Genomic DNA, 25,243 nt, shown 5'->3' on the forward strand with positions numbered 1-25,243 from the left:
AAGTCAGTTATCAGATCAGTATTGGCCAATATGGCTGGTTAATAATTGGCTATCAGTATCAACCAAGACAAATTTTTGGTGCACCCATACTTAGGAAGGAATAATCCCATGCACCAGTACAGGCTGAGGGCCCACTGGCTAAGCAGCAACTCTGCAGAAAAGGACCTGGGGGTAACAGTGGACAGTAAGATGGCTATAAGCCAAGTGTGCCCTTGTTGCCAAGCAGGCTAACAGCATACTGGGATGCATTAGCAGGAGCACTGCCAACAGATTAAAGGGAAGTAATTATTCTGCATGGGTGAGGCCACATCTGGAGTACTGTGTCTAGTTCCTCCCCACTATAAAAAGGATGTGGACAAGTTGGAGAGAACCCAGAGGGAGCAACAAAAACGTAACTAAATTAGGGGGTTGGGGCACATAACTTGAGAGGCTGAGGGAACTGGGCTCATCTAGTTTGGAGAAGAGAAGACTAAGGGAGGATTTGATAGCAACCTTCAGTTACATGAAGGGTGGTTCCAAAGAAGATAGATCCAGACTGTTCTCAGTGGTGATGGATGACAGAAAAAGGAACAATGGTCTCAAGTTGCAACAAGGGAAGTTTAGGTTGAATATTAGGAAAAAAATTCTCTCACTAGGAGGGTAGCGAAGCACTGGAACAAGTCTGCTAGAGAGGTGGTGGAATCTCCATCCTTGGAGGTTTTTAAGGCCCAGCTTGACAAAGCCCTGGCTGGAGTGATCTAGTTGGGGGATGGTCCCACTTTGAGCAGGGGGTTAGACTAGATGACCTCCTGAGGTCCCTTCCAACCCTAATTTTCTATGATTCTGAAAAGGGAAAAAAAAAATACACATATTAAAAACAAGAACAAATTTTGCTGTTATGTTATCCCCAGGAAACTCTCTTACAGACTAGCAGCCCAAGGACTGAGCAGCTACGCAAGATCAGGAAAAATCATGAATTCAAAACCGGGTTTAGTAGAGATCATTTGTATTTGTTATGGGATCCTTTTGAGAGGATTTTGTTTAAAAGTAAATGGCTGTTAGTATGCTGCACTGAGAAAAGGATTAACATAGAATTCTGCAACCAACATACTTCAGTAAGTATTCCTTATTTTCTAAGAGAGTCTAATTCAGTGTTGGATATTTCACTCCAGTAGGCAAGAGATAATTGGAAGTTGGTCACAAAAACTGGAGGAAGAAAGTATCTGTGTGAATCTCTCTCAGGTAACTCCTCACATCTCTAAATACTAGCTTTTTGCTAAATTTACAATAAGAAATTCAAACTATTCAAGCATTTCACAAGCCAGGGAAAAGCAGATCATGTAACTAGTAGAAGCTCTAGAGTTCCATTTCTTTCAAATCAGAGTCCTGATAAAAATTTTTCCTACCCCACTATGCCCAACTGTTTATCTTCTTCACATCAGCTGAGTAAGCTGGCACAGCTAGTCACAGTATCAGCTACTGCCTTGGTTTATTATTTTAGAAGAGTTTCTGCCCTTCTTGTTTCTTTCCCTTGAGACAAACTTACCCACAGGTCTTAAAACCAATTAATGCAGTCTAAAGCTGCAGAGGCTTCATAATTAAAGCAGAAGACTACTTCAAAAGGCCCAAGACTGAAGCTGTGGAGGTCCTCCTCCTCTTGATTTTGCTTTTTCCTGATGGAGATCACCATCAGCCATGGTTAACCACATACAAAGCAGAAATCAAAAATGAGAGAAGAAAGGGCAAAAGCCCTTGAAAAAACTGAAGAATTGGGATGATCCAGGATTTACCTTGCCCATAAGCACAAGACAGAATAAATAAGAACAGCACTTGTATTCCTGACGAGCAAGAATTTTTCCCTTATGCTGACAATTCCAACCTAAATATTCTACTTCCTCCTAACTATGCTTTTGTCTCTCTCCAGGCTCCCCTTAAAAGGAATCCTAAATCTGGTTCAAACCATCCCCCTTCTAGTATTCAAATCCCTCATGTTCACCACTTCCATGAAGCCTACAGGAAGAGTTATTTTCTCCCTCTATTTCAGTCAGTCTTCTCACTATCTTCCCTGTAGATTCAAGTATCAGGAGCTACAGACTAGGATTCAGATTCACCAATAAAAGTCATATGCTTATCATCTGCAACCCACTTAATTCATGGTCAGTTGCTGAGTCGAGGACACATCTATGCAGCTGTTCAAATGGGGCTTTTAATTCTATGGTTGCTGCTTTTTCCACCAAGTTGGAGCTTCTCAACTGTCCTATACAGCTGCCTGCTGCAGAACAAACCCTGCAAGTGATTTAAGTTCTAATGTATTTGCCCAAAGCTGCCTACATCACTGCTACTTAAGCTATCAACATATCAAAAGCTAGTGCAAATAAAAAGGTTAGCGAGAGAATGCATTGGGCACTTTCTGGACTTCCACCTGGAGATGAAGGAAGGTCTGTATTGGTACAATATGCAAGTAGAAAACCTTGGGTTTTTTTTTTTTTTGTTTTGTTTTTTTTAAACGAATGTCTTTTCCAGAGATACCCATCAAGAACAATGGGCAATGTGAAAAGCTGTATTTCTTTATATTGTCTCCACCTCATATCTCATCTCTGAGCACTCAGAGGACATCTATACAACCCACTGCAAGGCAGAAGTGTTCTCATCTTTATGATCAACTTTGGTCCCCTCATGATGTTGTATTTAAAAGCCCAACAAAAACTATTCAACATTAAAACCCTGTTTTTATGCCAAGACTCAGTTTTCTTAGCCTGTTCACACCCCTTCTGAATAACAGAGAAATTCAAACCCTCTACCCACCCACATCTGGTCAGGATACCACCACCTTTTTAAACACTCCATTTTGCTCTACCTTGCATTCAGTAACCTACTTAGCTGCTGTTATCTAAGGTATTTCCACTCAACAACTATGGAAAGTGCACCTGACAGCACAGTAGCCAAAAGCAAAAATAGGAAGCAGTAAACTATTAACTTACAATGACTCCATAAATATTTATAGTCTGGAATGGCAGTGAAACCATGAAGTTTCTAGCATCTGTACCCCAAGTTCATTCATTTTAGAGAAGAGCATCAAATTAACTTTCAAAGACCAAAACATATTTCTATCGTTTCAGAAAATATCCTTAAATCTTTGAATATTACTTTGTATTGTATTCTGGCAAAACCAGGTAACGAGGTATTGCATCAAAGATGAGCTTTAAAAGATCTTATTTTTAATAGTGCATTACATTCCATTGGCAATTTTCCTTTGAGCACTGTTTATGCACTTCTAAAATTTTCTTAAATTGGACTTTCATATTCCCGTCAAAAGAGTCAGCTTGCTTTTTTCCCCCCCCATGTTTGCACTGTATGATGCTGTCCAGTTTGTAATCCTCTGTTAACTGTGGCACAGCTTTAGAATCGGCAGAGGGGGGTATGGGAAGACTTACACTGGTCACTCGACGGTAGATCTGCGCGGCATTTTGGCACTCAGAATAAGGATATTCAGACGTGGCCATCTCTAGCATACACATTCCAAAAGCATATACATCAACGGATTCATCGTATTTCTCCTCATACATCTCGGGAGCCATGAACTCTGGGGTACCTTAAATTAAAAGAACGATTCAGACTCTAAATGTCTCAAAGCGAGTAGAGGCTGCTGGCGTTACTCACCGCAGAAGGCAGCGGATGGGCAGACCTGTGAGAGAAGAGAAAGTGGAGGCAAAAAGAAGAGGGAGGAAACCCTTAGTCAGTCTGTTGCATCAATATGCCCCTTGAGTCTCCCATTGCAAGGCCTTTATAAGGAGAAAACAGGGTGAGTGGCAGTATGCTTTTGCCGCTTTGTGAAAACTGCTAAATGTAGGGGCCAAAAACAGAAAAATTCAGTTAAAAGAATTGGCTGAGGAGATAAAGATCTAGTTGAAACAACTGAAGGAAAAAAAAACACCAAAACAACAAACTTAAGACTAGCCTTAGGCTGCAAACCTAGTACTCGGGAGAGAGAGTTAGACACTTACCTTTCCTCCCTGTTAGAAAGGAGGCATATTGAAGTGTTTCAACACAACCAACTGCCCTCTGCTGCAAAAAAGTAGTACTGGTAAGAGCCCATAGCTAGTCTCTGACCTATAAGACTTCATACAGGTTAGGTTGTTTTTTGTTTGTTTTTGAAGTGCAGCTATTCAGAAAAGGCCTTGCAATGAAAAACCCAGTTACTACAGATAAAAAGCTTTGTAAGGAATGAATAAATATAATTTTCTGCGAAGGCCACTCACCAGAGCCCTTTTCTTCACATACTTACCTTCTCACCTGCAGTATATTTAAAGGCCTACTGCAGATACAGGAAATAGTGAGGGATATCCTACAGGCAAAAAAATACTTAGAAATACAGAGAGATTGAGTTACAGACAGAGCGTGAGATTTAACAAGTCCCATTTAAATAGTTTGCAGAAGATGCATTGCCCCTGAAGCCTCAATCACAACAGCCCCTCTGAATGAGGGAACTGCAGCGTACGATCAGGTTTCTTTCAAGCTATAGGTGCAAGATTCTTTTACTTAAAAAGAGTTATTTCCTGCAAACAAGCCAGATTTAAGCCAATTTACAGATCAAATCAGCCTAACCACACTGCTCCTTCCTCTTCCCTCAGAATCCAAAAGTTAGTATTTGGTGAACTGGTTATAATTATGAGCAAGTACACTAAGATGATTTTCAAATTAGAAGTCTGGAAAAGGATGTGTTTAAGGAAATATAAAATATATTTCCATTGCATACTTTCAACTTCTATAATTGTTTTTAACCTGGTTAGGAAGCAGGAAATATTTTAGTGACAAAGTGCAAGAAATTTGCAAGAGGGTATCTCTAATAAAACTTTGAGAAAACAGGTATAGGGCTTGAGCAATACTAGCTTGCTGTATGTTAATAAATTGTAGTGTTGAGCTTGAACAAAAAAAAAAAAAAAAAGAGCACTTTGCTCCATGATTAGTCTGCACTGTATTCAGACTGTTAGAACAGAGCTGATAAAACAAGTTCTTTAAAATAATCTAAAATGTGTCCCCAATCTCAAATTAGCTCATAAATGAAATAGGGAGCTTTACAATGTCACAGGTGACAATCCAACAGATTCTGATACATGACCAAAAGTGTTAAACTATAAAGTCAGAAGCACTGTACAATAGTTACAAAGGATAATTTGTTACCAAAACCCTTTGTATACATCTAGTACACAAATGGGCCACTCATTTTCCAATTTAATTCCATTTTACTCCCTAGTATAAAGCTGATAAAGTGGTTTTATCAACAGAGTTCAACCAAAACCTCAGGGGCAAGGTAATAAATCAAATATACCAAAGATTATATCCATATTAGAAGCAAACATAATCCTATAAAACCATTAAACCTGCAAAACAAGGCCCATAATTCAAGAGCAAGACCTGCACTTTTGGGGCTCAGACAACATATATGAAGTGTACTTTATTTTACTAGAAGGGTCAAGTTTCCAAGTAGACTGACTGGGCTTGCCAGCCTACAAAACAATAAAAGCTTACCTATTACACTCTTGGCAAAGGAAGCTCGTTTCAAGGTTGCCAGACCCAGGTCTCCTATCTTGACTGATCCAGTGGGGCCAGTGATGAAGATGTTGTCACATTTTAGGTCTCTGTGGATAATAGGGGGCGTGCGAGTGTGCAGGAACTGCAAGCCCTTTAGTATCTGACGGCACCAGCTTCTTAGTACTTTAATTTTCATCACTTTAAACCTTTTCAAATACCTGAGGGGGGGAAAAAAGTTGCAAAATAAGATCATGGACGTTTCAGAAGTCATTAGGCTTTGCCGACTAAATAATATGTATAGACTAGTGTGGATCAACTTTTCTGGCAGGTGTACTACAAATTAGCCCCTAACCCTCTGAGTGCCACTGATTCCCTTCCCCTCCCCAAATTTTCTGCTTTGTTTTCTGCTTCCTGCCTGATCTGATGCTCTCCTCTGCCCTGTTACCATGCTGCCAGTCCCTTCTCTGATCTACGTGTGCCACACATAGGAGCTACACATACCACTTGTGACACCCAAGCCGCAGGCTGACCAGCTCTGGTATAGACAATCAAACCTGTAATACTAATTGACTACCATTTCCTTACAGCCCGTTTATTACATTCAAGAGAGCAAGTCCCACTCCAAGTTTCTGTTCCACTACAGAGTATCAGTCTCCAGAGGGGAAAGTGGTGGCAATGTCACAGCTCTAAGTACACCATGAGAATAAACAGTGATTTTTTAAATATGCACAAATCAAAAGAAAGTGACTCTCTCAAGCCCTCTTTTTTTTTTTTTTTTTTTTTCTCTATGAAGAGTAGACTGTGATAGGTATGACTCAAAGTTCTATGCTGTTTTTGGACTACTGTCCTGCTCTGGTCTTGCCGGCCAACACCAGGCTAATCAACTGCCTGCAGTTTTTTTTTTGTTTTTTTTTTAAGAAGTGAAAAAATACTGATTAAAACAAAATTAAAGTCTCCACATCATGTTGTGCTTAATCTGCCTGTATAGTACAAGCTTGGATATGGCTTTAAAACAAGCTGGCCCCAAGGCATCTTAATAGTCCTGAAAGCCAGGTTGGCATATGCATCTACTGTTACCTAGGATAAACTGTTCATTAGCTATGGGAAGAAATGGAATACCAGCTTCACAGTTCTCAGCAATTCATTAAAACATAGCTTTATGCAGGCCTGAAAGTGAGACTTGCTGTTACAAATTTTGTTCCTAATTCTAAAACACTTCCTCTACAATTACCGATTCAAAACCCGTCATCTTCCATAATGTCCTACATTCTCATTTAACAGTCATCTTTCATCTTAAAGAATATAATCTCCTTCAGTGCTTAATCTTATATACAATGTCTTTTCATGTATGCAAAGAAAAAAAGTTAGAAAATATAAATTATTCTGAAAAGAGTATTGTGGCATAGTGCAATGACAACAGCTACAAAGCCAAAATAACAACCACTCCAATACTCAAAATTCATCCAAGCAGCTCAACCAGGGATGCAAGGTTTAATTCAAGCTTATCTCTATTTGAATCATTAACGTTTTTAAAGCATACAGAACCTCTCAATGATCACTTGATAACTGCAAGCCAGGGTTCGATCACTTGAACTCACTCTTTATACCAAGTGTGGAAGATGGAAAGGTAAGAGGCCTCTATCCCTACAAAAGCATTTGTGTAGAAGATCCAGGTAAACCAACACCACATCACAAGCTGAATCAGCAAGCCTGATGTGAATAATTCTCTTTCCGCCTCATTGCCATTTGAAATTTATGGTCAGAAAAAAAGTCCAAGATACAAGATTCAGTCCAGAGATTAAACCTTTTTCTACACTTGTCAGTGGGCTGGCTCTCTGATACAACTAAGGGTACTAGCACAGTGCCCACTTCTACTCTAGTGAACAGAGATTCTTCTGGGAGTGGGATACAGAAGGAAGGGACAGATTGAGGCCCCCAAAGTGAGGGAGGGGAGTGGGGCAGGGGCAGAGGCTGCCCAGCCAGGGCAATGAATAGGACCTCAGAGCTGGGAGCAGGACAGAGCCATGGGCAGCTCATCCAGGGGGCATGAGGGGAGGGGCAGCTCCCTGCCACTGCACGCACCCTTGGGGGAGCACCAGGGGCATGTGCCCCCCCCGCCCCAGATGTGTGTGAAGGGTGAGGGCAGATGACCTGCTGCAGACTCAGGGCCAGGGGCTGCACCAACCTCTTCCCAGTGGGGAAGGCTGAGCTGGGGCTGCGCTCAGAGCAGGCGGGGGCAGGGTGAGCAATGGCAGCGCTGGAAGGGGTGACTACAGGGAATTTTGGGGTGGCTATATACCCCCCAAATCCCCTCCTAGCACCACTCATGCTCTGGGCACTCTGCTCTGCTGCCTTTCCCTCTGGAGCCCTATGCTCCCCCACATCCCTCCCCCACCAACAGACTTACCAGCAGGACACTGCTCTCCAAGCTGCCAGGCTGTGTTCCTGGCCACGTGCATACTGCAGCTGCGCACACGCACACAGCATTTATTGGTGATGTTAATTGGGCAAAAAACACCGATTGCCTATAAATGTTAAGTTTTCCTGTTACCAGTGCTGATCCGATATGCAACTGATATAAAATTGGTGCATCTCTACTTTCTAGTAGCACAATAAGCATCACCTAACCTTTGTTATGTATTTGCTTGGTCTCCCATCCTCTCTCCAGGATGGGAGCGTAGGATCTTGGTTTAACTTTTTTTAAAATCAACATGCTGTTAAGAGTGTATATTGGATAAAGTAATATTGAGATGTACTTTACACATATGGAAGAAGGTTGCATAGAACCCACAGGAGAGGCGTCAAACCCTGTAACCAGCTTAGAGTATTAGTATTATGTATTACTCCTACGCTGGGTGGAGAGTACCATCTCATACAAATGATATGTAAATTGTGGTTTCTGCCTATCCACTTTGTGAAGAGCCAGTCTTTACAAAATTATCTGGGCCAGTGCCCAGCATAAGCTCAGACATTAAATCCCCCATTTCTTTGGACTAGAAAATCATAGTAAGGTCTTTAAAAAAAAATTAGGCTGCTAGCAATAATCCTGTGGTCAAAACAATTCTGCAAAAATAAAATCAGGAGCCAGTTACAGCAAGGGATCAAAATCCTGAAGCAAAATAAGGACGAAGCGAGTGAAAGCAAGTCCAGGAAGGAGATGGAACAAAACAAAAAAGGCTCTGGGTTATGTCAGCTACCACTCATTTTTTGGCTTCAATACCACATGAAATTTGCTACTGACACAACACACTTCCATCTCTCATGCCCGTTTCAAGGGTCACATGGTAGAGGCACTTGAGTTCTGCATTTGGAATCTCTAATTACATTCTTGGTTCTCAAATATGCTGGTATACTGCCAGCTCTTCACTCCTTAAGGACCTGGGCCCAGACTATCATCCTGAATCCCTGTGGCAGTGCTATAATTTTTCCAAAACAATGTCAAGAGTTAGTAGTCACTTGTCACTCTTAAAGCTCACACTAACATTTAAAAAGGAACCCAATAGCAAGTTATTCTAAACATCCCATTGCAAAGCAGAACTAGCAACTATAAACTCTCTCAGAAATAACCATGAAGCAGAAAGCTGCTACCCTGGCCCTAAATGATGTAGTCTTAGCCAACCGTAAATGCAGCACAATCAGAATAGGAAGTCAGATTTCCAAGCTATGCATACCCAAGGCATCCTTACACTGCTTTTTTTTTTTTTTTTTTTTTTTTTGCGGGGGGGGGGGGGGGTAAGGAGGAGGATTGGCTTGATCCTCTTATGTATAAAAAGGACCTAAAAGTCCTCTCATCCCCTTCCCCTAACCTTGCTCATGTTTTAAATTAGCAATTCAATTCCACTCTAATAATCATTAGTGGTAGTGAAATATTAATAGAGTGAATGTTGAATGGCTAAAGAAAGGGGGGAAAAAAAATTGACTCACTGTTTAGAAATGAGTATTGACAACATCTTGGAGAGAGGTCATATTTGAAAAAGAATGAGGATCCTTCTCCTTCAGTTAAGTTTTGAGAGCCAATACTATAGAGTTAGCTCCTGCTCCCCCCCCTCCCCACACAGACCCTTGAAAGGTACCACAAGACCCTTCAAGTTAAAAACTAGCACAAAAATCTATAATTGATCTTTTCATGGCATAGAGCAGCAAAACACATGCACACACAAAAACCTAACTAAAAAACCTAGCAAAAGAATGAAATTGTGGTTAAGGCAAATTATTTTTTTCAGTAAAACTGAATATGTACTATGGGATTTTCCCCATTCATTGTTCAGCTGTATGCGTCTCAATGTGAATCTTAGCAGAAATGGAGTTTACTCTCCCCCAAGTAGTAAAACCACCTCAAACTAACAAAGAAAGCACAGAATTACTATTTTTTAAAACAATTTTTGGAATATGCCTTGAAATGGTGAAGACTGATTACTGTAGCTTTCTTTGAAGAAGAGAGAACAAATGCTGCAACAGCTCCAGTGTACAGCTCAGGAAGGTATTTGCTCTAAGTCATGTTAAGAAAGCGTCCTCTACTGGCAGTAGTACCTTAAAACCAAAAACTCTACTTATGTTTTCTACATTTTTCCATCTCTCAGTAAACAGTCTTTGCGTTCTATTGTGCACAAGCACAAGACTGTAGAACTAATGAATACTTGCAATGTTTGCCATTAAACTTCCATTCCATTTCAGAGATTTATAGGATATTGTTTGCAAAACAAAAAAACCCAACAAGTCTGACTACACTATGCCTTTTAAATGCTGCCAAAAGTTACTTTGATACCTGTTAAGATTCAGGTGGGCAGGTTCCTTAGCAAAATGAGTGCTTAACAGAAGTAGCAAAACATGATCTACAATAGGGGTTTTCAACCTTTTAACAAGTGTACCCCTTCCATCTCAGTTTCAGCTCATGTACCCCTTTATATTAAAATTATTTGGGGGGGCTTAACACACGCAATGTGCATGCATGTCCCACCCCTCAGCAAGTAAGTCTGTAGGGGAGGGGGAAAGGCCGTTGGGGGCAGGTCGAGGTCCCTGCAGTGAGGGAGTGGGGCACAGGCAAGAGCTGGGGTGAGAGTGGGGCTCCAGCCAGGCCAGGTCATGGGACAAAAGTCAGAGCCCAGGCAACTTGTCCAAGGGCAGAGAGGGGCTCCTCCCACTGCACGCACCATGGTGGAGGCCTGGGGGAATACGTCCCTCCACAATCTTTGTGTGGGGCGGAGGCGGCTGCTGCTGTGCACTGGGCTTCGTGTGCCACTGCAGCTGCCCTGGCAGCGTTGCAACGCCATATGCCTGCCGCCACCAGGCTGTGCTGCGCCCCCTGCCCACCCAGCGGCGGGATGCACATGGCATTGTACGGCTCCTAGGGCAGCTGCACCAGTGCGCAGAGCTTGGCGCAGTGGCAGCTGCCTCCACCCAGTGCACAGATCTGGGGGGCATGTGCCCTCTGGGCCTCTGCCAGGGTGCGTGCAGCAGCAGGAGCCCTTCTGTACTTCCCATGACCTTTTTAAGTACTCCTAGGGGTATGCGTTCCCCCAGCTGACAATCACTGATCTACAAGATTCCAATATAAAGTTGCTGTTGTCCACTTGATAGTTTCTTGGTATGAAAAGTTGTGAGGACCTGAATACTCTTCCTCTAATAAGAGGAAACTTTCCCACACTCAGAGGAAATGCATTAAAAAGAATAAAGGTCCATAGTGGGTTTCATATGTGGGAGGCATTGAAAACACTACACCCATAGGTGGCAGCACAAAGCTGTAAGATCTTTAAGCCTCCCTCAGAGAAAGGTTTAGCAAAATACAGCTAAGGACGAGCAAGATTAGATGGAGGACCGGCAAGTAGACAATTATAAATTAAAAAAAAAAAAAGTTTCCTTAAATAAAAGCTGCTGAAGCTATGAATTTGCATCATCATCACTAAGTAATTAATTCAATGAAGTCTCAAGACTTTAAGGCTGTATTTGAATTAAATAAGGATTGAATAAGTTTTTCCATTAGACAAGGGATATATTATTCTCAAATACAATTAAAAAAAAGTCACTGTGCTTGCTTTCCCTAGACCTGAAGAATACTTTGAATTTTAAAGCTTGTCTAACTAACCCAATTACACAGTTAGTCCAATAAAAGAATTCACCCAAAAAATTCTGCTCCTAGAAAATACAACAGCGAGACCAGGATTTTATTTGAGGGTTTTCAAGCAGTTTCAAACAGTTCTTCAAAAGCCAGAGAACTCCAGGTTAAATTGTTATACTTTAAAAGCCAGTCATTAGAAGTTAGTACATGCATTTTTCACATTTCTGGGTATGCTAAAATACACTGTTTATTATTTCCAGGAAAGCATACAGTATATTTAGAGAGACCTGGGAGAGGTACACAAAATACTGAAGGATATTAAAATGACAGTCAGACATGCCTCAGGAACAAAAGAATATTCAATGACATTTCAAGGCAACAAGTAGATAAAAGGGAAATATTGTATCCGTGATAGATAAACTGGGGTCTCAAATACAAAAAAAAATAAAATAAAATAAAATAAAAAAAAAAAATCAGAAGCCTTTGGAACTTCTAATTAAGTTTTATATAATTCTTAGTGATAGAAGTTAAAATATACCTTCATAGTTCAAAAGCACAAGATGACCTGTGTAAAGTGTTACAGGGAAAATACCTTCCCGCAGACAGGTTTTCCAAACGGGGTTTGCTACAGGGATTCTTAGATTATGACCCTCTGAAGAATCTGGTACTGGACACTGTCATATGGAGGTGATCTGATGTGCAATTTCTGTAGTTTTGAGCCAAATGGAATGACCTAGGTAACATTCATATAAAAGGATACCCAGAGTTCCTTCAGCATATTTCATTTCTCTACGTCTTCCCTTCCTTTTGCAAGCAGCAAGCACTTACCTACAGGTGCGTGGAAATCTTGTTCATACCACTACATTTTAGCTTAAATTCAGGCATCTAAATTACTTAAGACTCAAATTATCTAGTCCTAGGACTTGATTTCAGTCCTAAAAGCACCAAACAATGCCTTGTGTGCTATATTCTCTCCGATTAAGTTAAACACTGCTCATCTTTGAGACACAAAACTCTCGTCAAACTATTTTATCTGTCTGGCTTCTGGACTTATTTCCAGCTCCCACCAGCTACATATTTATTTGTTAAAATGCAATGCCCATCAGACTTAAATTAATTTCTTATCAGCCTCTTGCCCAGAAATACTAACTGAAGTATTTCTAGTCATAACTGGATCTTTATTGACCACACTTCAGCTCTTGGCTATGCATCAGGAGGCTGCAAAATACTGGACTCCAGTGCAATTCAATTCACTCTGGGTGTTACTCACCACTAGAGGGCTCTCCTGGTTGATTTCCTTGGGCCAACTTCAGCTTGCATTTGAGTCTATTTCACTTTGCTAAATGACAGTGTGGAATTCTAGACACTTGCTTACTTTCAGTAATGCTTTCATGTCCTCCATTTTTAGCTCTTCGTACTGCTTCAGTTGAAGTAAGAAGCTCTTCAAGTGAGTACTCTTCCTTGTATGTATTTTTTTTGTTTGTTTGTTTTTGGTTTTTTTTTTTTACATACAGAATACAAATAAATACATACAAGGAATAGAGCTCACTTGGAGAGCTTCTCACTTCAACTGAAGCAGTACGAAGAGCTAAAAATGGAGGACATGAAGGCATTACTGAAAGTAAAGTAAGTGTCTAGAAATTATTTTATATACACACATATACATATATACACACACACGTGTGTGTGTGTGTGTGTGTGTGTGTGTGTGTGTGTGTGTGTGTGTGTGTGTGTGTGTGTAAAAATAAAATGGTGGCACCACAAGTCCCCAGTCAAGGATCAGGACCGGAATATACTAGGCACTGTACAAAACACCATCCTATCTAAGGCCCTAGATATTAGGGCTGTGTGAAGCTTCAGTTGCTGATTTGATTCGATTTGGCAGAGATTCAGCAACCAAATCTCCGAATCCAAATTAAATCAGGAGACCCTTTCATCTCTCCAAACCAAATCAGAACCCTCAAAAAAAAAAAAAAAAAAAAAAAAAAATCGATTCCAAAAGATTTGACAATAGACACAGCTTTAAAATGTTTTTTCTACATACCTCAAGGTACCAAGCAGCTCGTGAATGCCAAGATGGTGGAGCAGATGGAGTGTCCCACAGGAGCATGAGGTAGTCCCCAGTGTGCTCGGCAGCAGGCCTCGAAGTAGACCAAAAGTACTTTCGGTCCACTTTCAGGTCTGCCAGGGAGTGCACTGGGGTCCCTCCCCTGGCTCAGCAACTGATGCCTCCTGAGTCTAGGGTACACCTGGGGTCCCCCCGCAGCCGATCGCCAAGCCAGGGGGAGGTGCAGGGGGGGCCCCCCAGTGCACTCGGCAATGGACCCGGAAGTAAGTACTTCCAGTCCACTTCCGGGTTCACCGCCAAGCACGTTGGGGGCATCCCCGCGCTCCTATGGGACGCTCCATCCACCCCACCATCGCAGCATTCACGAGCCACACGTGGTACCTTGAGATATGAAGAAAAAACATTTAAAGTCATGTCTATGGCCGAATCACTGATTCTCCAAATCAGCATCGAATCTTCAGAATTGGATTCAGTGTAATTGAAAAAATAAATAAATAAAAATCGGGGACAGTGATCTGAATCAACAAATCAAATCACTGTCCCCGATTCAGATCTGTCCTGAATCGAATACGGCCCATTTCACACACCCCTACTAGGCATGTTATTTTTGGAGTGCTACAAAAGTTTGTGGCACAGGTAGAGAGATCATTATCTCTAGTGGGTGTGCACACATGCATAGCCCACTAGCTGAATCAAAGGTAGGTTCCCAGCCAGGGAATAATGGGGTGGGGGGCTCCTCCTCAGCTCCCTTCTCCTATGGGGGAGCTTGTCAGTGAGCAAGACAGGCTTATTTACAGGCTTATCCTATCAGCTGTTGCCATTGTAGCAACAGCTGATGGGGCTGCCCACAAGCTACCCATGGGAGCAAGGGTCAGTTGAGTAGTCTCCACCAGTGGGGATAGTTAAAGCACCAGCACAGTTTAAAAATGTTGCTGCAGCTTTCATGTGGGATACTGAGGGTTGGAGACCCATCCACACATTAAATCCATCACAAGATTTTTCCATAACAGCTTTATTATTCAAAACAGCAACTTCTTGCAAATCTGTCAATTTGAAAGGCAGAAGGAGAGAAATCAGCTTTTTTTTTTTTTTTTTTTTTTTTTTTTTAAAGTGGGACAAACAGCATTGATATGTGGACAGTTGCTGTTTAGTGAGACGAAAGCAACAAAACTAACATCTAGGATTTAAGTGCAAGGCAGAAGCAAGAACAGATTTAAAACAGAAAAACAAGCATGGTGCTCTTACCCTTGAAATTTAAAAGGCTTTTCTGCATTCGCTTCATAGGAAGTGATTGATGATGATTTGTCAAACTCACTTCCTTAAAGGCTGTCCCACTGCTCTTTTTTGGTGCCAAGGGCATACTGCCTGCTCACTTTTACTGTAAAAGCTTTATTTCCCCTTCACTTCCAGCAAGAGGATTCTTTGGCAAGGCTACAGGAACAAGTTACCATGAGGGAAGAAAAGTGACTTTACAGCACATCAGCTACATAGTGAACTGATAACTGCCTATGTGCGCTTTACCCACAAGTAGGCACGAGGTAACTCGCTGCTCAGTGAAAGTGGGACACAAGCTACCTCCCACTTATGAGGCAATTGTGCCCATGTATAGGCACAATAAGTTTCCTCCCTGTTTATCTTGTGGTAAAATTAGTCTTAAGCCATATCCTCAATATGGCAAGTAGTTTCCATTTCATTTCTGTACTTTGATGTTATGCGAAGCATCGTCTCACACCTCGCTGGTCTGAGCTCACTTACGTTTTCAGGGTTCCAGATGTCATAAGTTCTGTCACAAGAACAATACATTTCTTTCCCTTCACTGTAGACTCCCAGGAATCATAGAACCGAACAATATTAGGGTGCTGGAGCCCTTTCAGCATCCCAGCTTCTTCTTTAAACCTCTGCCGCTCCGATTTGGACAGCTTCCGGTCCTAGTGAAGAAAAGGAAAAAAAGTTACACACACAAAAACTACAAGAAAGTAGCTAGCCAACAGAAGAGGAAGGCCACATGCCAAAAATATTAAATAAAAATTATCAATCAGGTTATTAGATCAGAGGCAAAATGCATGTGTCCATCCATATGGATTTGCTTAATAATTTGGGAGTACCCAACCATCTTTCAAAGGCTGACTGAGCGTGGTGCCCACCCCCCATCACTGCATGCACTATTTAAGTACAAATATATTCTATACAGTGAGGCTTTTACTGGATATTGATAGTCTATACAGTCTGATTGTTTTATAAAGTTTAACTTCTTATTCACACTCTAAAGCTATTACTCTCCCAATAAAATTGGATTTACAGCTGCTGTTGCATGAGAAATAGGAATCTTAACTGCTTTAAGGTAATTGGGAATCTTTAAAAAAAAAAAAACAAAAACCCCCAAAAAACCCCACACTAAAAATATGTCTTAGAATTTCTTCTGTTTAGTCTTGTTTATGAAAGCTTATGCCTCTTTGAAGCAGCTGGCCTCCAACGTGCTATACTCTGCTCTTCCTTCTGGCCACAGAACCAAACTCCTGACAAACTTGTACAGGATAAGGGAATTGGGATTAGTTTCTCTTCGGCAAAAGAACACTTAATGTGTTTATTACCCAAAAATAAGACTCCTAAAAGCAGAAAAAGAGAAGAAGAATCAGCAGACAGAAAGGATTTGATCTCCATCACATAAGGGCAGTGGCAAAAGCAGAAGCTATTTACCAGACACAGCTTATTCTGTATGCTTAAGTGTTCATAGCACTCCAGCATCTATTTACTGAAGACTAAATGTGCCAAATCTAGATTAATGGATGCCCATGTGGCTAAATCGAATGTTGAAAGCAGTATACATGTTTAAAAAAAAAAAAGAACCATATACACACACCCTAACTTGGAACTGTCCACACGATATAGCACTCTGGATCCCTAGAAAGGGTAAACATTAGTTTCAGGTTTTTGCCAGTAGCTACTCGCAAGTTTTTCAGACTGATATATTAGATTGGAACTGTAGATTCCCAACTAGCCTTGAAAACCAGTCAGTCCTTTTAAAACATTCTCTTATCTCCAATCAACTGTTTGGGTGTACTGCACAAATATGAATTAAAATATTTTTCAAGAATTGATATGATAGTAGTTGGGAGACACCAGACAGAGTACTGGGTTAGGAATTAGGAGAGAACTGTCACTCTCGACTCCGTCACTAATTTACTACACGACCCTGAGCAACTCACTTTACTGTGTCTTCATCTTCCTCCTCCTCCCTCTGGCTTATTTTAAAGAGTATGTGCTATTCAGGGCAGGATATACTCATAAAAATGACTATTCAGTGCTCAAAGATGCCCTGGTCATGGGAGAAGGAGGGCAAACCGAAGCAAGCAACCCCACCCCCCCTTCCCAAGTCTGACTCACCCCTCTTCCTCACAAACCTGATCTCTGCCCAAAAGGCACCCGTGTAACAGCCTTTGTACATAGCCATCTTGCAAAGTCAACAGACTAAAAGAATTTCTAGCAGGGTCAAATGTAGCAATAAGTGTTCATTCCAGAACTTAAGGTTCTTAAAATGCTACTGCATTTTCCCTCCTTGTTACGTTTAGGAGGGCCTGACTGGAAAATATGACCGTTTGCAAGCAACAGATTGCCTCCCCATCCTATTCTATGAAAGCAGGAAGGTCCCAAGCCATTTAAAGCTTTACAGATCAAGCATCAATAGGCAGCCGAACCAGATTGGAACACCAGGATCTCATGCTGCTACTAGACAATGCCTAGACACAACCCACTGCATTCTGCCCTAGTTTAAATTACCAAATTGACCTGAAGCATAGCCCAACATTAAGCACACTTCAGTCAGCGCCACCCAGAGGCAGACAAAGCAAGGTCTGTATTTGAAAAGTAGTATCATTTCTCTGGCTAGATTTGTTAAAAATGTGCTCCTGGACACTACTGCTATATCATCTGACAGCAGCTGGGGATCTAATATAATCCAGATTGAACACTTGTTACTAGTGTCAGCAGCACATCCTTGGGGTTCGAAGGGGGAAGAGAGAAATAGCTTCAGTAAATTCATGAGTTGCTTCTGTCATTTTACTACAACTACCTCACTCATCGGAATCATGCTTCAGTCACCTAGTATTGATCAATACCAAACAGGTTAAGAGAAGAGAAATTTTTCAGAAACCAAGGATTTTTATAGTTTGAACAGACCATCAGTTATTAAAACAATTTCTCACAAGATCTCTCTTACTATGTGAAAGTGAAGTTTAGCTAACTTAATTGCAGGTTTTATTTTTAATTGGAATAGGTAGTATTCATAAATCCTGTATCTTTATACTGTCAAAAAATCCCATCATCTCTGTCAGGGCAATAATTCCTCCTTTTTTGTTACTAGAAAGTGTGTTTTCTCAATACTACTCAGCCATACTAATCTCTCTAAATCAGGGGTATCAAACTCACCCAACCCTGCAGGGCAGATGAGGTGCACAAAGCTGGTCTGCAGGTTAGATCAGGCTCCACGAGCAGCCCTGCATGCCAGATCCAACATGCACCCTGGACCAGCCCTGTGCACTGCATGCAGCGTGTGTACTTGTTTTGGCTCCAGGCACCATATGCAGCATGCTATATGCAATGCACAGCCTAGCCCTGCATATCGCATCTGGTACACAGAGCTGATCTGTGGGCCCAAGACAGACCAGCCTCAGACCCAGCACGTAGGGCCAGTCTAGCACAGCTGCTGCATGCAGCATGTGGGGCTGATCTGAGACCCAGAAGCAGCATCATGGGCTGAGTGACAGGGCTCTGTAGGCACTCCTGTTCTAAACCATCCTCCATTCATTTAGATCTTTAATTGGTTCCAAGAAGTCCATACATCAGTCTCAGGTTCTGGAAGAATTTGAACTATTCCCAGATGGAACACTAATTTAAAAACCACAAAGACTGTTCCTGGTGAAAACTGGAGTTAAATCCATTTTAAAAGTAACTAGTACCTGTCACAACCCAAAGGGTGTGATTTTTGTTTGTGTGTGCTCTTTGGCACCACTGAATTATTTTCCCGCCAATTTGTAGCTTTCTTTGCAGGGTGCATTTCTTGTTGCAGCACAGAAATGCTCGTTGTAAAGAGTCCCCGCCATTCGTATTCTAATTCGAGTCCCATTATTGGCTTGCGTTAAATTATTCACACGTGGCGGCTAGCGATTGGCTTGCTAGCCGTATAAAAGGCTTGGGTGGTTTCCGCCCAAGTTGGAGAACTCCGGGGAGAACCCCTGCAAGGGAGGACTCCACGAACACCAGGAGGAGGAGACTTCACGCTGTGTGAAGATCTCTAAGCGCTGCGGAACCTATCGGACCCAGCACATTTCAAGGCGGCAACAGGGGTCTGATCAGCCTCTAGCCTCTCCCCGTCACTGAGCACAAACCTCGACGTATCCCTCTCCCTGCGTGCAAAAAAAAGGACCCACGGAGCCTAGCAAACTTTGTGTGAGTGAACAAAAGGATCCATGGAGCCTCGACAACTCCGTGGGAGTGATCGAATATTGTCTGAGTCCTCAAACAAGGATTTAAGCAGAGCTGTGCCTGGGAAACTGTCCAGCCTACACCGCGACCATCTTCAGTGTAAGTAAATAATCTTTAAATCAACCATTACGTGTCCGTGCCTAATTCCAGCGTGTCGCCTGTTCTCTCCGACCCAGCGAGCCTGGGCTGCTGGCCACAGCCCGCGCGGCACGAAAAAGGGCCCGGATCGCTCCCCGCCGCTCGCACATGGCGACGAGGATGGGATCTGGAGACAGCCCGCACAATACCAAGTACTGGAGTTGTGCACGCAGTTCAAAACTGACTACTTCGCAAACGTCTCTCTGTAACCTAGTTTAATGAAAGCATTCAAGATCTATTCAGATACTGCACGTGGTTTTTAATCCTGGTCTCATCATCTACCAAGAAATGAAGTGCTAAAATTTAAGCCATAAAAAGGTAGCTTGTGATTTTTCTATCATTTATCTTTTCCTAACTTGTAAAAATCTGCTAACGTTCAATATGGCCAAGAATGACTGCATGGCACTTCCAGTTTCAATCTAGAAGTACAAAAGCAGCAAACATATTTTAGGCACTTGCATAAGCTTTTGGAGTTGAATGTTAGTTCAGACTGCAAGACCAAATTGTCTTAGGAGGCTTAAAAGGACTTCCTTGTGTTCTTTGCAACTCCAACCAGGGTTCTACTATGGAGTTTTGCAAGCACAGTTGTCAGCTAAGGATATCATCTTCTCATACCCAGGGGTGGTCAACCTGTGGCATCCAGCAGGAGAGAAAGGGACGTCAGGTCAGGAAGCAGAAAGCAGATCAGCAGAGCTGAGGAGGGGAAGGGGATTAGAAAGTCACTTGAGGAGGGTGTGGGGCCAATTTGTAGCAATCCTGACAAAAAAAAAAAAAAAAGTTGGCCCCCACTGCTGTAAACAATGCAGCTATGCGGACACCCCCCGCCCCCCCAGCTGTAGTTCGGTAGACAGAAGAGGGCTTTGTTAGTTCAAGTTGTCATTTGGGGAGGTAACCTAACTGCAGTAGCAGGAAAAAAACACAACACACAAAAAACAAAAACAAGAAAGGCCCAACCATAAAAATCAGTGCACACAGCCTTTGCGAGGGGGTCTACAACACAGAAAAATTATGAAGAGTAGTCTTAAGGCTAAGATGGTTAAGACCAGTGGTTGTCAACCTATGTGCGCCTTGCCTACATACATAGCCAAGTAGTTAAAATCCATTTTAGGAAATAAATAAATAAATAAATCAATCAATCTAAAAGCATCCAATAGCCTGTATATTTTTAGTTTTCCACAAGACAGAAAGCATTGTTCTTCCTGAATTGATAACCGCTCCCAAGGACTCGAGTGTCCTATCCCAGTCACAGGGTTGTGCTTTTAGAACAAACTGAAACAGATCCATCAAACCCACTCTGTTCATTTCATTCATTCCTTTCCACCTACATTAAATTGTTTTGACAAGCCAGAACAATAAAATACAAGGCTACCCAGCACGTGACCTGGACTTCTGCAGTGCCAGGGGCCTGGAACAGAAACAGGCAGCAATTGAAACAATTGTTCAGCTCAGTACTATTCAATTTTCTTCTTGGCAGATTGTCTATCCATATATTTACCATTTTAATTTCTTCAGCTAAGGCAGCTGTTTGCATCAGAACTGCTGTACACCTTGGGAAAACATTTGAAAGATCCACCTTGGGTGTCTTTAAGCCAGGCACAACCTCACTATTCTCTCTTCTTTTTCTTACTTTGCTTGCCCATGCAAGTTGTATTCAACCACCATCACCCTACCCCTTTCCAAATAGCTGTAGTACCTTACATAAAGGCACTGCTATGGATCCATAAATATGCCTTAGTGCACCAAGATCCATAAATATGCCTCCTGACAGGACAGTGCATGTGCTCTCATCCAGGAAGCACTTAGTTAAGTGTGTTCCATTTCCCTATATTTAGGAGGTTAATACATAGGCTCCTGAATTAAAATTTCTCAGCTTCTGGCACAGAAAGTGCTGCTAACCTTTTATGTTCTACCTCAGGGGTTTTCAACCTTTTTTTTTAAATAAGTGTACTCCTGGTGGCCGGACACAGAGCTGGGGGGGCGGGGGGGCGCGCATGCAGCGGCGACGGGCACATTGGCACGTGGCCAGGTGTAGCGCAGCGGCAGCGTGGCATGGTGGATGGTGGCAGCAGCTGCCATCACATGCAGGCCAGCTGGGTGGCACCTGCGCAGCCCACAAACCTACCCACGCATACCGCCTAGGGCCTTCCTGCGTACCCCCGGCTGACAACCCAAACTATCAAACACATACAGACCAAACTCCTGCAGGTTTCTGTCTGCCTGGAACGCCAACCAACCAAGTTCTGAATGAAGCCGAAGTCCACACAGCTCTTACCTAGGATTTCCACACCACCCCCACACCCCAGAACCAATGTTAACACAAAAGCCACTTGTGCACTATTTACTTTCCACAAAGCCACCTGTTGGAGACATCTATAGCAGGGGTAGGCAACTGTGCCGGAGTGTGGCATGTGAAGGCATTTTGCTTGGCATATGAGCCTTGGGGTAGATGGTGGGGAAGGGGCCAGGGGCTGCACTGCCACAACAAGGATTGGCCCTTGTGGCTCCTCCACCATCCACCTCTGGCACGCCAACATCTTACAAGTAGGTTGTGGGTATTTTTGACAATGCCCAAAAAACTTTGCCAACCCCTGCTCTATAGGAACATGCCATCTTTGAATTCAGGTCTCTGGCAACAGAAATTTAACAGGAGATACTGAACTTGACCAATTTATTCAGGTCTGTGTCATGACCCAAAAGGCATGATTGTGTGCGCGCGCTTCGGCATCAGAATTATCCACGTTAAGTTGCAGAGCATTGCACGGGAGTTTCCTGTAGCAAGAGGAAACCCCGGTGCAGGGACCAGTTTCCCGCCTTTTCTGCAGCTTCTTTTGCAGAGTACATTGCTCGAGTTGCAAGAGGAATGCACGGTGCAAAAGAGTTCCCGCCACCGGTATGCAAATTCGTTCCCCGTGATTGGCTAGTGCTAAATTATTCACACGTGGCGGCTAGCAATTGGCCTGTTAGCCATATAAGAGGCTTGAGCAGTTTCTGCCCAAGCCGAAGAGGACTCCACATCCATCTCGTGGGGACTCTGGGTACACGGCAGGGTAATAGAAACCCTGTGTGAGATCCAGAGGAGCATGGCGGCCTGATCCACCGCCCACCTCTTCCCGTCTTCGAGCACGACTAATATAAGACGTATTTATGATTTCTACATTGGTGGCCTGTTCACCCAGAGCATCCGGAGCTCTGCACCGTGGAGCCTAGCAACCTCCACAAGACCGTCTGTGTTGTGTCTGTCTGTAACTGCAACTTAATCAAGCTTTCCAGCCTACACCATTGCCATCTCGGTGTAAGTAAACAATCTTTTAAACTACCGATACGCGTCCGTGCCTAATTCCAGAGCGAAGGCCTTCCCTATCCGCCCCCGCGTGCCAGGGCTGCTGGCCACAGCCCGCGTGCAGTGCGAAAGAGGGCTCGGGGCGCTCCCGGCCCGCACAGTCTGCACATCTCTGCACCAGCTTTGAAAATCCTTGTTTGATATCCTGCATGGTTAACCTGTCCTAACTTGTAGTCAATGAACCAGCTACTTCCACCACACCATACTTCTTACTAAATAGCTGATGTCTTCCAGTATGCTACCACCCCCCCCCAACCCCGGCCAGATGAATTACAGCAGTTTCCGACTGAGAATTAATGTTTAAGAACTTGGGGGGGGGGGGGGGGGGGGGGGGGGGCAGCAGCACAGGGGAGAATCTGATAGCTCAGCATTTTCCCAGGGTTGATCCCTTTAAAAAGAGCTGTTCTCTTTTCTGCATTCAAAGATCATTCCACTGTACTGAAAAGTGTAATAGTAAGAAACTAGTATGGTGAGGTTCTCTTCTGAAAGCCTTATTCCTGTGCGCACCAATATGCTATCCAAGAAGCAAAAAGCAACATTCTCCCACCCCCAAAAAAGGACCAGCACACAGAAGACAGTCATAATTTCTACTAGACACTGATAAAAATAAGAAATGAGAAGTGACACTTCACTAAACAGGAAGAACACTCTTGGTACTATCCATCTACCTATAGATACAGGATGCAACAAGTGAAAGCAAGCCTTACAAAATGAACACATGCAGCTTTTGTACAAGACAGACAGGCAGGGACTACTTTTGTACAGCACCTAGCACAATGTGATTTTGGTCAATGACAAGGGCAGCTAGGTGTTTTGGTAATATAAGCAGACAAGGTTCCTTGGGTGAATTTGATATCTTTTATTAGACCAAAGTAATCCAGACCTTATTAAAAAGGAAGCTTGTCGTCTGCGCCAACATTCTCCCACAGAAGGCTCTGTATCAAAGCTTCCCAAGGATATTTAAAAGATTGAGGGGAGGGCATTGCTGCTTCTTGCCCATTATGCAGAGGGGGAAAAAAAGTGCTACATTGCAGAGACAACTGTTCTTCTGTGTGGATTTCTCCAGTTGATAAGAAAACTTTCCAAGCTTTTCAGACAAGGTTAATGAGGGGTCACTAGGGGAGACACTTGCAAGGCAGAGCTCAAATTCAAATGGAATTTGTCAATGGCACAGAGGCTTTGCAGGCTGCAGTGTTCTCACCCTGAAAAAATTCAGCACTACAGGGAAGAAAATGCAGCAGTGTCCACAGAACTAGATTATCAAGCATACAAAGAATCCACTGAGCTTGTCGTCAAGAACCATTCATCTCTCTGCAGCTAAGAACCAAGAAATGGAGGCCCAGAGACAGAGGACAATTGCATCTACTCTTTAAATGTCAACTCCACAGTTTGATATGGGAAAGACTCACAGGAAAAAAAAAAAAGATACTTTAATAACCATGTAGGCCTAATAATCAAGTAGGCCCAAAAACAGATTAAAAAAATCTCTCCAATAGCTCCTTCCACAGATATTTAATTTCATGTCCTGTGTTTATTCAAAAGTTTAATTTCAATTAGCTGAACAGCACCTACGGATCCCAATGCATGACAAGTTTTTCATGACAGCTAGTAGAGTTGTTCAAATTTACATAGAAGATAGGTAATCCTTTCCAGGACTAAGTGCTGTGCAACTTCACAAGCCAAAGAGCGAAGCAGAGTAGAGCAGACACTTGATCACTAACCAGAACTTGCATGTCTAATAGAAAGCATTTGCCTCAGCACAGTTTGACATTTAAGGTTCCAGAACTAACTCCATCTTCCTGCCCATCTCAGGGAAACTATGAGACAAGCACTTAGCACCACAATAAGTTTCCAAGATTTATGCATATTTACATTTGTGTACATTTCCTTGGGGAAAACAGGTTGATGTCTCCCCTACTTTAAAATAAAGTAAGGAGAAAAAAAACAAAACAAAACTAGTAATATCTTCAGTTCACAGAAACTGACCAGTTCAGTATTCAAGTAGATGGTAAATAAGACAAGTCAAGCTGTGAGGCAGGAATGGTTACTGAAAAAGGCCCTGGGAGGAACACTGGTAGAGTAAGAACTAGGAAGAGTTCTGTTCGGAGCATGCCAGACTGCAGCTTATGGTCAAATTGATCTACAGGATGGCAACCACCATCAATTCCATCTTCAGACTGGGGGTTGCTTGAACCCTTAAATCAAGTACTGCATGCACATATGCAAGGAACAAAACTTACTTGCTAAAGACAGAATGGGGCAGATGCACCAAAAAACCTGCCTGCCATAAAGTTACATTGAAAATGAACACATCTTACATTTTAAACAAATATTTGTAGGCAATTATTTGGGCCCAGGGCCCACATAGGGAGTTTTGGCAAGTTGTTGCAGGGGTGGGGAATGGTGAGGAGATGCTGACATAGGGAGGTTTGATGAGTTGTAGGCTATTTGGGATGGGGCTGTGGGTGAGGAGCAACATTTGAGTGAGATGGGCAGGTGAAGCTGGGATCATGGAGCAGGGTTACAGGGCAGTGACAGCATAGGGCCAGGGGCAGAATCACGATCCACTCCCTGCATCATGCCCCTGCCCTACAGAGGGTGGGAGGATGTGCACGTGTATGCATTTGGGGGGGGGGGGGGGGTGCGGGGG

General features: G+C 42.8%; 1 protein-coding gene across 1 annotated transcript in view; it reads right to left on the minus strand.

Annotated features, from left to right (window-relative positions):
- Positions 1–25,243, minus strand: part of WNK1 (WNK lysine deficient protein kinase 1) — a 147,848-nt gene that overhangs the window by 85,663 nt on the left and 36,942 nt on the right. The window contains exons 3-5 of the mRNA XM_025198808.1: positions 15,390–15,562; positions 5,509–5,729; positions 3,414–3,571 (exon numbers count right to left, since the gene is read on the minus strand). Of these exons, the coding sequence (XP_025054593.1) occupies positions 3,414–3,571; positions 5,509–5,729; positions 15,390–15,562 (552 nt within the window). The remainder of the gene's footprint in view (positions 1–3,413; positions 3,572–5,508; positions 5,730–15,389; positions 15,563–25,243) is intronic.

Source organism: Alligator sinensis, unplaced genomic scaffold (genome assembly GCF_000455745.1).
Source record: "Alligator sinensis unplaced genomic scaffold, ASM45574v1 scaffold87_1, whole genome shotgun sequence".
NCBI classification, from domain to species: Eukaryota; Metazoa; Chordata; order Crocodylia; family Alligatoridae; genus Alligator; species Alligator sinensis.